Below are 14,856 nucleotides of genomic sequence, written 5' to 3' on the forward strand. Positions count from 1 at the left end.
AGAGACTGAAGAAGGTGGAGCGGATCAAAACTGTTTTTTATTTCTGTCTCCACCATATCCACCATACGGTTTGGGGCAGAAGTCAAGCTGCAGAGCGTATCTCTCTGAGTGAAATGGGAGCAGGTGGGCCAGTGCTCGAGGTCTGACCTGACTACAAAGTTCTGCCTCCATCCCAGAGCTTGATTTTCCTGGTGGCCTTCATTGCTCTGGGAGATGATTGGCTGGGCTTTGAGGCATCCAGGAGTCCTAAATCAGTGGGACATTCATAACGGTGGGTAGTTGCAGTGAAGGTTGTGGTGGATCTACTGGTGAAGTGGTGGAGGGGGTTACCTCAATGTAATGGCACCCTGGAACATTCATCCTGCAGTTCCTGCATGGTTTATATCTCAAACTCACCCTTTTTTGTTTCTTGCTTCCTAAGCCTCTTTGGTCAGAGAACTTGGGCAAGATATAGCAAGGGGGAGATACTTGTTTTCACAAGAAGGGAAAATCAGAGTAAAATATGAAGGGGGTAGTGGTGTCCTTTTGTCACTTACTGGTTGCAACCTCCTTATCATGTTTTGATTTGGGTTGTTTCCTATCCCAGGACTTTGCTCCAGCAGTTACAGAAGCTGCAGGCTCTGGTAGCTGGGAAAGTCTCCAGACCTTACAAAATGGCTTCCACGCAGACCGGGACATGCCTAATGGTATGAGCTTCATTTTCATCTTTCTTATGGGCCATGCTTCCCCAGACACTTTTGTTGTTTGCCTGTCTCTGCCCTCTTCCCCACTGCCCAGCTCCGTTGCCAGTTGCATCTGCTCTCTCCTTTTGTGTTAGAGTCACCACAACTGGGCCCTGTGTCATACATACATTGGTAGTGACACTTGTTTTTATGCAACAGCATTAGAATAATTCATGCATTTTCACTGTCTTGTTCTTTGGGCAAAGCAGCACTTTGTTTGCTTTTCATTAGCTATCGGCCATTCAGCAAAAAGTCTTCAATGAGCTTCCATTGTAATGGGTAGAGTTTTCTTTTGCTGAGTTGGTAATGCTTAATGTTTTACTCAGCAGGGCAGACGAACAGTTCAAGTATTCCTCCCAGTGGGCATTACCTTGTGTTTATCAGCAAGAAGTGGCATCTGTTCTTGCTATGCCTGCACGTCAGCCTTTGTTAAATCTAGTCGTAATTCTCTTCATTTGCCCTTTTGACTAACCAAAATGATTCAGGGTTGTGTGTTGGTTTTGGTAATCCCTGTTTGCCTCTCATTTCTTGTAGCGGAGGATCATGGTTAAGCGATGTTGGCTTCACTGTGGAGCTCTGGGGCATGCCAATGTGTGGCCATAAATAGAGTCAATTGCTTATTCTTCATCTCTTTTTTTCCCAGTGGGAAAGTTTCTGATCCATGATAAAAACATAACCTTCAACCCTGTGATGTCTTTGCAGGATTGTCATAGTAGCTGCTTGTGACAAATCTGTCAGAGTTAGTTATCTATATCTAGTTATAACTTCTGTACTGTTAACAGTCATGAAATAGAAGCAGGTGGTGAGGTGCTTGCCCCACTTCCTCAGCACCCTCAGTATCGTGAGGGTTTGCGTTTCACTCTTGGTGCAATCAGTTTCCTTGGTTCCAGAGCCCCTGCTCTGTAATTCCCAGAACTTTCTCCTTTCAAACTCTGCTCAAACTTTTGCTACTCTTTGCTGCCCCCATGTTGGACCAGATCTTAATGACTGTCTTTTCTGTTGGCTGTTCTGTGGCTTCATTCCCAAGTTCTTTCCACATTTTTGGGTGTGACCCAGCTGGGCCCAGTGACTCATTGCTCCTTTATGCAGCAGCTCATCAGAGCACCTCTGGCTCCAGCAATTCTTCATCACCACTACATGGAATGAGCAAGTCCAGGAGAGGTGCCTTCCAGACATCCCCTGTGCTATAGGCTGATAAAATGCCTGATTTAGCTTCCCATCAATGTCTTATCTCTCCTTGCTGCTCCCTTCGTTCCACGGCATCCCAGCCCACACACCAACTCTCTCAGGCTTCCGAGCTTTGAAGCATTTCAAGAATGTGTAATTTGCTTTTCTGTCTTTGGCCAGTTCCTCTCATAGGCATCCAAGTTCCCATTTTCCATTTTCAAGTACAGCACTTCTGATCATGACAGATATGTAGAATCATCATGCCTTGCAGGATGGGAGTGGAGCAGTGTACCCTTCTTCTTTAGTTCCATGTCATTCCTGCTGGATATTTGTCCAGCTAGTTCTCGAAGGCCTCCAGTGATGAGCAGTCCTCAGCCTCCTCAGGCAAATCATTCCAGTGCTTCATTATCTTTCCCACATAAAGCTTTCTTGCAATCTCGTCTCAATCTTCCTTCCAACAGCTTAAGCCTATTACAACTTCTTCTGCCTACTGTAAGCAAGATCAGTTTACCCTCCCTTTGTGCAGCTGCATTATACATACTGTAAAACTATTGTTTTTGAGCAACTCCCTTCAGTCTGCTCTGCTAAATCACCACAATTTCTTCAGCCTGAGTTACTGAATCACTGTTTGTTCCCAGAGCTCTCTTCCAGACTTTCTCCAATTGACCTGCATCTTTTTGGAAGTACGGGGCCCAAAGCTGGACACGGTGTTCCACCTGAAGGCTGGTACAGAGCCAGCCAGCCAGCCAGCCAGAAAGCCTGTTCATACTGCCCTGGCTGAGATTTGCCCTTTGCAAAATGACATCAAATTGTGCCCACCTTGTGCTCCATTTCAACTCCCAGATCCTCTTCTGTAGAACAGCTGCCTGACCACGTAATTGCTGACGTGTTTCCTCTGTTAATGAGTCCTGCCACCTCGCAGGTCTCAGCAGGTTTTGGCATTTGTCTGTATGGATCTGCTCGCTGTTGTCTTGGACCATTTCTCCCCATGGTCAAGATCATTCTGAATTTGACTGCTGACCAAAAGTTTGCTTGTAGTCACTCCCATCTGCAGATTTGATACAGTCCATCATCCAAGTCAAGCTTAACAATGTTGAATCTTGCCAAAGCCATAACGGATCTTTCTGCTACTCCATCTGCTACTTCCTCCCAGTTTGACAGTGAAACATTTGATAACTACGCTCTCAGGACGTCTTTTTTTGATTAATTTTGCCTCTACCTTTCCAACTGGTTTTGCAGTAGTTTCCTGTAGCTTAGTTTCCCTCACTTTTTAAGAGGTCAGAATAGTGAGATGGTCAAAAGCTGTGAGTTGAATGGTACTCAGAGTCAAACCAAGAGTTATTGTTATGAAGTGTTGTAGAGTTTGAACTGGAACAGAATCAGAGCATCAATCAGAGTTAACCTGAAACAAAACAGAGTAAAAACAATGCTGGTTTGCAAAGCCCCAGTTGAAAGCCATGTTAAAGCAAGATGTTAAGTGTACTGCTCTTTCCCAGCCCATAAAGCCTCTTTGTTTTAGAAGAGAAGAACAGGCTTCACAGGCCAGGCTACCCTTTCTGGAAGTTGTGTGTTTGCCTGTGACAATTCCAAGCAACATCTATTCAGAATTTTTTTTCCCCCTGTTTTTGTGGAATAAGGGTTCTAAAAGCCTTGTGTGTTTGATATGATATGCTTAGACAGCGTCTATGCTGTCCACATTTAATTTCCTTACTTTAAAACCATCCATGAAGAGTCTGGACAACCAATATCCCTCTTTACATAGTGTAGTATCCCTGTGCTATTATTTGATCTTCCACATCTCCCACAATCCACTGGTGGTCAAAATTACCTTGATGTATCAGCTTCTGTGTGTTACTCAGGCATGGCTATTCTGAGATAGGTGGCTATTCTGAAAAGCAGTCAAGCAATTGCTGGGTGTTCCCATAGGTGTCCCCACTCGTCAAACTTACCTAGTTTATTTGTAAGTAGTAAAAATCACCAACAGATGCATTGCCTCTTTGCTCAGCCCAGTCTGAGCACTGAGCTGGCTGCAGTTAGTTATATATATACACTACCCATGGCACATGGATGTTCAGGTAATAAGGATCTGGCTCTGTATCATTTACCACGTGTCCCCTCTTGCTCTGTACTGCTGTTTCCCTAAACTCTATAGAGTCCCTTACGATCAGCACCGGCGTCTCACTCTGAAGCTTTACTATCATGGCAGAATTTGCAGACAGGCTCAGGCCTACCAAAGGGGAATTTCCAGGGAGCTTTCGCCTGCCTCTCTCCTTTTATCACTGCCCAGTAGCTCTGACTGGTCTGCCTGACAGCAGAAGGCATGGACACATGGTCCTGAAAATTTGCATGTCAAGCATAAATTTAACCCTTTCCTTGGACTCACCATCCTTGCTATCAGGTATTGGGGGCTGGAGTTCTACTGTCATTTGTGTCCTCGCATGGATAGTAGCTTCACTTTGCTACGTGCTGTGGTACATCACAGATTTCTCCCAGTGAGTTTCCTTTCTTACAGCCCACTACAGCTCCTGCTGAGCCAACGGTCAGGTTCCCTTTGCTCAAGGCAGAGTTTGTCCCTTCTCTTGAGCCTCCCTCTTTCTCGACTTGTTTCCCAGCTATGTCTTCCACCATCTTTCATCATCTGGATGGGCAAGTTCTCACCGTTGAACCAGAAATACTTCAAATAAAGCAATATGAGGAAGCTTTTGACTTCCCTTCTTAGATTTGCAGCAGAGATTAGCAGAGCAAGCCCTTTCCCTCCCTGGGGGACCACAGCGACCCAGTTGTCAGCCTAACCACATGTTCTCACACAGCCTCATGTCTGTGTCCTGCAGAGGGGGGGAGTGTTTCCTCATGGCAAGCAGCACTAACCTTGTGCTGATCTCCTCTCTAGGTGCTGGCACTCTGCTTTGTTCTGATCCTGGGATCCCTGATGCCCTGTCTCCCTGAGTTCTCTTCAGCGTCACAGACAGTGAAAGCAACACCAGCACCAGACATTTACACAACTAGTAAGGGTGAGTCTAACGTGCTTCTTCCGTTTCACCCTGTCAAACCATTTCCAGCTCTTCTCTCAACGTTCCCAGTTCAGGGGTAGCATCCACCCCTCAGTGCCTACCCCATACACTGGGGGAGTATGAGCATGTATGTATGAGCATGGTATGAGCATGTGCTGAAACCACCACCATGACCCACATCCATTTCAAGAGACCTTGTCCTCATTGTTAACTAGTGTTCTCCTTTTTTCCAGTTCAGTCACGGAGCCTCCTTTTCTATGATGAGGGTGCTGGCTCCTTAGAAGAGAGCTATAGTTCCTTCCTAACCGTGGACCATCCTGAGGGGTGGGAGGCCGAAAAAGGGCAGTCTGAGGAGGGAAGGCCTCATCTGGCCAGGACACATGAGACAGCCAAATATCTGAGCAAATCCCAGCTGGAGGGTCCTGACCAGAACCGAACTGACCCAACTCCTGCCCACCCCAAAGAGCAATTCCATGAGAGGTAAGCAGGTGGGGGCCACTCTCTGAGCCCCAAAACACAGCATGGTGTCTGGGAGTGAGCAGCATGCATGTCCCCTCTGCTGCAAGCTAAGGACAGCTGAGCTGCCCGGGACAGGCAGTTAGCTAAAAAGCAGTGACTGGAGGAGGCCAATGCTGGTAGAGAGCATAAGATTAAGTTTATTTTGTGAGGAAAAAGTTTGGGACTCCATTAAGCAGTGTCCCACTGGCATACTGCTGAGGAGGACTGGGTGATTCAGGTGGTCCCAGGCTTGCTGGTCATTCAGTTCCCTGGGCAAGGGCTCCACCGCCATCAGAGCAAACCATCTGGGCACAGAGAGAGGTGAATTTGCATAGGAGGCTGCAATGAACCTTGACTGATGCGTTGTCTTTTCTTTCCTTAGGGAGACAAGCTCCAGTGAGACAGCTGAATACTTGTAGCAGCTGCTGGACCTCAAGGCCTCCTCTGTCTGATTGCAGGATTCCCTCCTCACCGAGCAACTGAGGGGACTTGGCGGGAGAGGACACTGCATTCAGACACTCCTAAACTGGCCTTGGGTTCAGCTTCTTCCCTTCCCCATTTCCCTCCTGTTAGTACTGATCTCTCTGAGGGGAGTCGCAGGACTGCCAGAACCAGCAATAAACGTCTGGCGAAGCCCTGAGACGCCCTCTTCTCCTGGCCTTACCTCCTGATTAAATGAGCACTACCCTATGGGTGTGGGCTCACCTTGGAGTGGAAGGAGATGAGGGGAAGCCCCCAAACTATTCAGCTCACTCCCCAAAGCCTCCAGACCAAGGGGGCTGACCCCAGGCATGTACCCCTTGGCTACATCAGATGCACCTGAAGGAGAGAGAGAGAGTGCTGGATTTACTGTCCTGCCTGGGGGGCTTAGGAGTGGGTGATGCTGGTGCTGGAGAGATGGCTCTGGAGAGTTTGAGCTCCTTCCTTCCCCTCCATCTGTTAGTATACTTCTGCTTCCATTGAGAGAAAACCTAGTTCTTCCTTGCTCTAGTTTTCTTTTGATGGACATGCCTATGTAACTTCCACACCAACTATCTGCAAAGATCTGCACACAAATGGAGTGGGGGAGACCGATCCCAGACAGATAAAACACCGTAAAAATTAGACAGCAGCTTCTGGGCAACCAGAGCTCTGAAACAGAGAACAATTTTCTCTCACAACCCACTTCTCCCCACCCTCAGCACCCTTGCTTTGGCAGGGGTGGTATTTCCCTTTCTGTTCCCAGCTTGGGCCCTACAGTGCAGTGCTAAACAGGTCAGTGGCCTTCTCACTTTCCATTCTCCAGGCCTCCCCCTTTGCAAGTGGGTGAGAGAAACCCACTCCCATAACCTGATCCCCATCCCAGCTCTCCATCCCCAGTTCTGCTTCATGCAAAATGGGGTCTTTTTAGGAACCACCAAAGAGAGCTCTGCAGCCTACTGGAGGGCTGTCGGATAGCCATCATTCCCCTCACATCCTCCGTGTGCACAGCAGTGTTGTGAAAGCCACTGAGGACATATTGGCATCTCTGGTGATGGGTACATCTTGTCAGGAAAGAGGTGACATGTTGGAATTGGCCAGGGTCACCAAAGACTTTTAGGCCTCTTCCGTCTAACTGCTGGCACCAAGGATAGCAAACTCTTGCCATACCACCCCTCAGTCCAGACTTGCCAAGTTTGGTGCTGAAATGACCTCATCTCAAGCCTATGCCATCCTCTTTAGCACCCAGACACCCATTTCTGACCCTTCTTCCTCCCCGGCAAAAGCCCTGCTGAAAGGCTCAAGTGTCTCCTCACTCCATTCCCTCAGCTGCCATTTGATGGAAGGACAATGTGGGAGATGAGTGTTGGAGATCTGGGATGTTGCAGGTTGCCCCATGGTTCTGCATGGGCGTCCCTGTGCACTCTGCCAGGTCTCACAGCAGGCTCCTCTTTGGCTTGTTTCTCTTCAAGCATGCTGGACTCACTCTGCACTGCCCCAGCCTCTCCTCTCCTCCCAGGCTGGGAGTGGGGAGGGCTCCCTGGAGACCAAGGATGGGATGGCTCTTGCTCAAGGACTGGGAGAAGTGAGGGAAGGGCCCTCACATCCCTCTTTTCTCCCTCTTGAAAACTGGTTTTTACCCCCTGAAGCCATTTAGGACAAATTTGGACACAGCTAGCTGCAACCATACATGCGTGGCCAGTGGGGTGAGGAAGAGGAAGGCCTTGAGCATAGCTCAGCTCTTCTTGAGGTTCACACAGGACCTGCTGGTCACCAGATACCACTGCTTTCCCCATCTTCCGCCTCCACCCCAGCACAAAGAACCACTGCCGGGTCCAAGCACGCCCTCCTCCACCCCAACTTCCACTGAGCATGTCCCCGTGCCTCCCACTCCCACCGTTGTACAGAGACCAAGAGCAGAACTCGTTTGTACATAATGAACCTTATTTTGTATTATTGCCGATCCCTTAAAATATTGTATTTTGGAGACTCTCAGATCCTATTTTCAGTATTGTATTTTATTAAGAATTAGTGCGGGCTTGGCATCTATGAACTTCCTTCTTGTTAGCAGCTCACTTTCCCCTTATATTCCAGCAGCTGCTTCTTCCCTCCTTTTTGTTTTTTATTTGGTTTTTTTGTTTGTTTTTTTTTTTCAAGCCACCTTTTCCCTTCCACCTATCACTTGCTCTGCATTTGCTTAGTGAAGCAAAATAAAAATAAAATAAAAAGATGCAGCATCAGCCCTGGGTTGACGGGTCCTTTCATTGAAGCATGGTTGTCACGCCAGCCCACACGCACAGCTCCTCACCTCCTGCTGCCTGACTGTCCCATTCCCTGGCCACGTGCAGAATTGGTTCGGTGCTGGGACCTCGTGCTCGGTGTCAGGGGCTAGAAGCAAACTTGCATGGTTTATTTCCAGCAGCACTGTGATTTCTTCTGCAGTTCTGAACAAGTCACAACTGTTCTGCCTCAGTTTCTTCTCCCACTCCAAAATACCATGATCATCCTCTCGGAAGGAGGAAGATCATGGAAGAAACTTTATGAGGTGCAATGAGCTCCTCTGATGAAGGGGCTGTGCTGGAGACCATACAACAAAGACATTGCTAGTAGCGCTGCGGCTCTGCTCCCATCCCGTCTGAAAAAATACTTAAATCCTTCAGTTAACTGTAAAAGCAGAACAGCCGGGCTCAGATCGGTAACGACTTGGGACCTGGCTGTCTGTCAGCCTGTACCCCTGATAGTCCATTTACATCCGCGAAAACTGATAGGTTTTGTCCTGATTTTGTGTGAGATACGAGGCAACAGGGAGTCTACAAAACGAATCTTCATTTTCTAGAAAGCTCCTAGTGGGTTTGTTAGGATTTGGCCATTGAAAGAACTTCTCACAATTGCCCCCCCGGCCCCAGCTGGAAGGCAGCCCAAGCAGGAGCCCGTCTCAGAGGTGCTCCATCTCCCACCTCTGGCTGGGCTGGTACCACGGGGCTCTGTCTTTGCCACAGAACGAGGATATGAAGCTCGAGGCTTGCAGAGATCTCCTTCTGTGGATTACAGTTTCTTTGTGGAGAGGAGCGAAGCACTGAGCTGTTGCCACCCTCTTGGGACAGGTCTGGCCCTTGAACAGTGGCTGTGAGAGAGAGGAGCTCTCTTTCCTTGGCTGGGTCTGTACTGCCAAGTGGGGGCTCGACGTGGGATCCATGGTGGCTTAATCTGACACGGGTTTTACAGACCCCTGCAGAGCTCCCTTCCCCTGCTCACACCCACGGATGCAAGGAAATGCCTTTTCTTGCCCTGCAGTTTGTCTCCTGGGACACAATTAGTTTTAAGTCGCTGGTTTGACATTTTCTCTGCGGCACCTTGTCCAAGAGCAGCCTCCTACCCCTGCGTCAGTGCGATGCACCTTCCCCCATTGCGCAACCTCGTTTCTCCCTGCATCCACCAGATTTCATCTGAGGGAAAGCCTTCTGCTTTGCTCGCCCCTGTGAAACATCACCCAGCTTTTCGGGCATTGCCTTCCAGGGAGATTCTGTCCTGCACCTGTCATGCACGCTCCAAAATGTCAAGGGAAACAGATGCAAGAGGGGAGCTCTGAAAAGGATGAGTTCTCAGGCTTTGCCTCCTTTAATACTGATGCAGCCGGAGCGAACAGAACCCCCGTCTGTCAGGAGCAAATTTCCCTTCATCTCGACAAATCCTCCTGATCCTGCAGTCTACCGGATAACTCTGAGCTGCTCAAAACAGGCACATCAGGATCTTTTGATCCCTGCTATGCCTCCCGAAACGCAGCCAGTCAATTGCACCTACCAATTGGGCTACAGCGATTAATTAGAGCAGAACGAGGGAATTAGCAAAGCAAGAGGGCACCTTCTTTACAAGCCACTTTCAGCCTCGCTCAGTTAGGCTGGGTCTGCTCCAAATGCCCCCAGCCAAGCTCCGCCACGCCAGGCCGGGCTTATGCCCATTTAGGGTCACATTTCTAACAAGCCTGTGCACTGTCAATACGTACAAGCCCTGAACAAAAGAACGCCAACAGAACACGGGCTTCGTTTTTCAGAGACAAATTATTCCCAACTGTTCTCTGTTACCAGGCCAACTTGAAAAAAAAAAAATAAAAAGAGAAAAGACTTGGCTTTTGCAGCTCGCCACTGCCGAGCGGGCCACTGGTGGTGTGCAGCAGCAGCCTGATGGGTACGATGAGTTCGTTAGAGAAGGACACGTGCTTTTAGGGCTCTCAGGAGAACGTTCCCACTCTCCCAGCCTGGTGTGGTCCCTCTTGCTGTCACCATTTGGGACTGTACTAGCGGTTCTCACATGGATCCATCATGGCATCGGCAGGCTTTGGTCCTGCTTCCTGGCAAGGATCCTGGGCTTTTGGACACCTTCTGGGGAGAACCAGGTGGTCACACCTCCTGACACCCCCCAGGTGCTGAGGGCTCGTTAGTAGCGATGGCACCTGCTGGATGCTGACCCAATCCGCCTCAGCCTCAACAAATCCGTGTCGATTTTCTAACCTGGTGGCTGAAACCAGGCTTATGGGTAAGCAGGGTGGAGGTTCCTCTTCTTGTGCCCAGGGGAGGAGACTGAAAATCTCTAGACTCACTAGAAATGCTGCTTCCTAGAAAGTCCATGCCCTCCTTGTGCCTGCAAAAGCGAGGATGGGGTCTGTATGGAAACACCGAGCTGCCCTCGCACCGTCCCGCATGCCCATGCAGAAGAAAATCCCTGCCCAGGGCACCGGAGAGGCCCTCTCCTGCCTGTGCCCCAGGTGAGCGGGTGCCTGGCTCAGCTGAAGGGTGCCTTGGATGCCAGGAGGGCAGGACTGACCCAACCCCACCAGCCAGCCATGCTGCCCCCAGCCAGTGTCTGCCTGCTCTTCCCAGTTCCTCAGGGACTTCTGATGGCACCCTCTAAGGAAAGGCTGACCCCATTAGTGACCAACGTGTGAAATGTCCTGCAGAGACAGGTGGGCAGAGAGAGATGCAGAAGCCTGAGCAATCCTTTACCTCCCCTCGTGCAGACATGTCTTGTGATGTCTCCTCTTCTCCAGACACACAAAATCTGGACACACTGCTTGTGTGACAGCCACACAGTTTGGAACAGGGGTAGAAAGGGGCAAAATCCCCTGCTGGCTGCTCCTCCCCCAGAGAGGATTTCTGTAGCGCAGGATTAGCCCCCGTGGGAAGGCAGGAGGCACCCACTGTCCTGCCCCTCTCTCTGCCTCGGCCAGAGGCCCTGTGACCCCAGGCTGTGCCCAGCTCTTGGGAGGTTTCCTGCAATAAGGGCCTCTGCTTCCCTCCCTGAAGCTCCTTTCCTATGGCACTGCCGCAACCATTGGTGAGAAACACCTCCCAGGTAGCTCTTCCCTCCTTCCCACACACGGACCCTGCACTCCCCCAGCCTACAACTTGCTTCCATAGAATCATAGAATCATTTAGGTTGGAAAAGACCCTTGGGATCATCGAGTCCAACCATCAACTCCACTCTACAAAGTTCTCCCTTACACCATATCCCTTAACCACATCTTAACATCCACCCCAGCCTGGCCAACCCCTTCCTCAGCATGGCAGCCACTGACTCCTTCAACCGTGAGAGACAAGACAGACGTTTGCCAAATTAGTCTGGGAGCGCAAGTGGAGCTGCATCCTGCATCCATAGCACATGGCCAACGGGGACACCCCCAGGCCAGGGTGAGCCCCGGGGCAGGCAGAGAGCATCAGCCGGTGGGTGCTGAGAAGAAGCGAGGTGCCACAGGTCCCGCCACACCAGCCGGGTACCCGCTGCTTCTCCCTGCGGGCTGCTCCCAGCCTCCCCCGTGCCCGTGGGTGGCAGGAGGATGCGGAGCAGGGCCGTGCATCGGTGCAGGGAGCGCTGGCAAGCTCCTGGGTAGGTCTCCGGTCCCAGCAAGCAAGGGTGAAGCCACTGTCGGGCTTGCCCAGTGGCATTCCGGCTTTCAAGGGGAACAAAGCCCCTGTGGGCGCTGGAGGGGCTGAGTCACGCACGAAGAGGGTGCGGGGCTCCCTGTGAGTCACGACTGTGCGGGGGAGTGGGCTCGGGGGCTGCTGTGCCCCTGGGAAGCACAAATCCCCCAGCAGGCGCAGAACTGGGGGACATCTCATTGTGACGTTTAGGGCTCAGTAACTTGAACTGGAGGTGCCGGTGGGCTGTCGTTCCCAGGGAAAGGCACAGCCCTTCTCCAGCCCCTGCTGCTTCCCAGGTCGGGGTCAGGAGTGGCGTGGGAACGGGCCCTGCCATGGCACCTTGCAGCAGAGGTGCCACAGGGCCGCATGGAGGCGATGGGGAGTGCTGGCAGGAGGGATGAACTGCTCCTGTCGACTCCCAAGGCAATAAAACAGGCTGAGGACACGTTCCAGCTCCCGTTGTGCCAGCCCTTCATGGGAAGACACTGGGAGGAGGGGTGACAGCAACATGTTCTTGATGTAGTACATGACTGTAGGACCTTGCCATGGGCAAGTGATGCAGGGGGTGGCCTTTATAGACCCAAAGCTCGAATTTCCCAGTGCCTAGCAGGTAAAGCCTCAGTGTGAGAATCTAGGGCAGAACAAATCCAAAACAAGCAGCCGGGCACATATGGGAGCTTTGTGGGGATTTCTCACCCCAGCTGGTATCCGCAGCACTGGGGCAGAAAAGGCTGAGGCAGGCCAGAGCTGGGACTGGGGTCACAAAGCTCAGTCCCAGCCCAGGACAGACAGACAGACGATGCCACTATCCTGATGGATGTGGGCAGAGGACAGGAGGCCTTTCTACCTCTGGATGCCAGGATCAGAGAAAAATGACTTGATTTAGTAAAAAGCAAGGATAATATGGCCTCCCAAGTGACGAGGAGTTGAGTGAGCCTGCTGGGAGGAGGGAAGCCGCGCTACGGCCATACCTCTCCTTGGGTAGCACTGCCCAAAGCCGGGGACCCCATCCCTGGGCAGATCTCATCCGTATTGGGCAGTCGGACAGAGCAGCAGGTACTTTGCTCTGCTGGGGCTGCTGTCACGCAGTTTTCCAGACTGCCTGACATTACCTGACTGCACCTCTGGTTAAGATGAGCGGCTCAGACCCAGCGCCCTGAGCAGCCCTTACAGGCAGGCAGACGCCAGCTGGGCTGCGAGCAGCAGTGAGGGGCGGCTGAGTTGTCACCCTCCTCTGCCTCCCCGGCCTCCAAAGGGTTAAGTGCCAGTTTCCGAGTGTCTCTAAGGTGACACCAGGCTGCCTTGCTTGGTGCAGCTCTCTCCCTCTGCAGGCCCCCTCCCCACGCACACACTCACGCTCTCTTTCTGCTTTGTCTTTTGAGGGCTGCTGCAGGATCGGTGCACAGGCACCTTCCCCGCTGCCTACCTCTGCCTGCCTCTCCCGCTCGGCTGCTGCTGCCGGGGACACCAAGGGACGTGCCTGGCTCCGGAGGGAACTCACAGAAGACTCTCCTTCGCTTGCTGGGAGTATGGACCCCATCCGTGGACGTGCTCTCTCCTAAGACCCCTTCTCCAGCGAGCACCGCGTTTCCCACTCCCTCCCCGCTGCCCTCGCAGCGCTGGCTCCTCCGAGGAGCAGCACCCACGTCTCCGGGTTTCTGTCAGCTATTCCTCCGCTTCGCAGCGGCAGGGCAGCAGAGACAGAGGGAACCTGAGCTGCGGCGCCTGAGCTGCCCAAACCGCTATCCAGAGGCCAATAAACACCGCTGCAAAAAGTTGGACGCTGCTTTTTCTCCTCGCTTGTGCTCCCCCGGGGAGTTAAGCCTCCCACGGCCCTGGGGAGGTGAAGCGGAGCAGCACCCTGGGACCCTGTGGAGCTGAACCAAGAAGTCTGAGAGGTTGTGGGGACAGAGCAGGACTCCCCTCCTGGAAAGACACCTCACTCCAGCATGGCTGAAGGTCCCGGGAGCTGGAGAGACTTCACCCCAGCCAGGGGGGCCACGGCAAGCCTCCAGGGAGCGGTGGGTACAGAAGGCACCGGGCGAGCACAGTGCTCGGGCCTCCACGGCGTGGATCCAGCTTGGGAGGAGATGAGGGGGGCAGTGGCGGTGGCGGAGGTGGAGGAGCAGTTCCTGCACTTGGCCATCAGAAAGCAGGTCTCCTACAGGTAGGAGCCTCCGGGTCCCAAAGTGTCGGGTCTGGGTTGGGGCGGAGGAGTGCCCTGTTCTGGGGGGCATCTCCCTCCTACGGGGTCAGGGCTGGCTCTTTCCACCAGAAACCATCTCAGCACAGGGACCAGGGGACCGGTTAGCCCCTTCCCTCCCCACCTGTGCAACAGCCCCCTCCCCAGTGGCAGTCCCCTTGTCACACTTGCAGGCCCCCTTATTTTTCCTTCTGCCCAACTCCCCTTTCCCGTCCCAGGGCCGTGATGCTTCCCAGGCCCCTCTCCAGGCAGCCGTGCCCACCAGCCTCCCACGAGCACTGGCACGGGGACATGCCTGAACATTTCCCACTTTCTCTGTGGTGCCAGCTTATCTCTGTTCAGTGCATTGGATGCAAGGGACTTGTGATAACATTGATTCTCCTGTTCTTCCTCTACCCCAAGGAAAATGTCCCCTTGCTTGAGTCCCACGTCCAGAAACCTTGATCCCACCTGGGGAGACTGAGAAGCGATGCAAGGATGAAGGGGATGAGGTTGGGGCTTAGGCTGGAAGTGTGCCCTTTGTGGGCACCTTGTGGGCACCACAGCAAGAGAAGTACCTGTCCTGGCTTGGTGTGACTCTTCTGTCGGGACTGCTATAGCCAAGCAAAACCGGTGGAGGTAAAGAGTGGTTTTCATAGCTCCCATGGAGCTTTTATGGGAGCCATTGCCTGGTGATGCTCAGGTGCGGTCCTATTCCCAACTCCAGCCACACTGTCTGAAATCCTGCTTGGGTCAGCACCTCCAGGAGCTCAGCTTGATTCTTTCTCTCACAGCAAATAAGGTGTGTCTCACCCTCCGCTTTCTTTCACCATTTAAGCCCTTCTACCATTTAATACCTCACGAACTTTGCAGAATGGGTGTAAGTGAGGAGAAATCCTTCA

At 52.1% G+C, this 14,856-nt stretch overlaps 2 protein-coding genes across 4 annotated transcripts in view; both read left to right on the top strand.

Moving 5' to 3' along the window:
* The window catches only part of CREB3L1 (cAMP responsive element binding protein 3 like 1), a 51,757-nt gene extending 38,104 nt beyond the window's left edge, over positions 1-13,653 (top strand). For 2 of the 3 annotated variants that reach the window (XM_063331869.1, XM_063331870.1), the window contains exons 9-12: positions 587-686; positions 4,780-4,900; positions 5,134-5,380; positions 13,155-13,653. In XM_063331869.1, the coding sequence (XP_063187939.1) occupies positions 587-686; positions 4,780-4,900; positions 5,134-5,380; positions 13,155-13,653 (967 nt within the window). Of the gene's footprint in view, positions 1-586; positions 687-4,779; positions 4,901-5,133; positions 5,381-5,780; positions 8,088-13,154 lie in introns of those variants that run through there. The other variant, XM_063331871.1, reaches the window with a different exon arrangement.
* A 68-nt stretch (positions 13,654-13,721) lies between these two features.
* Positions 13,722-14,856, top strand: part of DGKZ (diacylglycerol kinase zeta) — a 52,619-nt gene continuing 51,484 nt past the window's right edge. The window contains exon 1 of the mRNA XM_063331854.1: positions 13,722-13,939. Coding sequence (XP_063187924.1) covers positions 13,722-13,939 — 218 coding nt within the window. The remainder of the gene's footprint in view (positions 13,940-14,856) is intronic.

Source organism: Chroicocephalus ridibundus, chromosome 4 (genome assembly GCF_963924245.1).
Source record: "Chroicocephalus ridibundus chromosome 4, bChrRid1.1, whole genome shotgun sequence".
In the NCBI taxonomy this organism is placed as follows: Eukaryota; Metazoa; Chordata; class Aves; order Charadriiformes; family Laridae; genus Chroicocephalus; species Chroicocephalus ridibundus.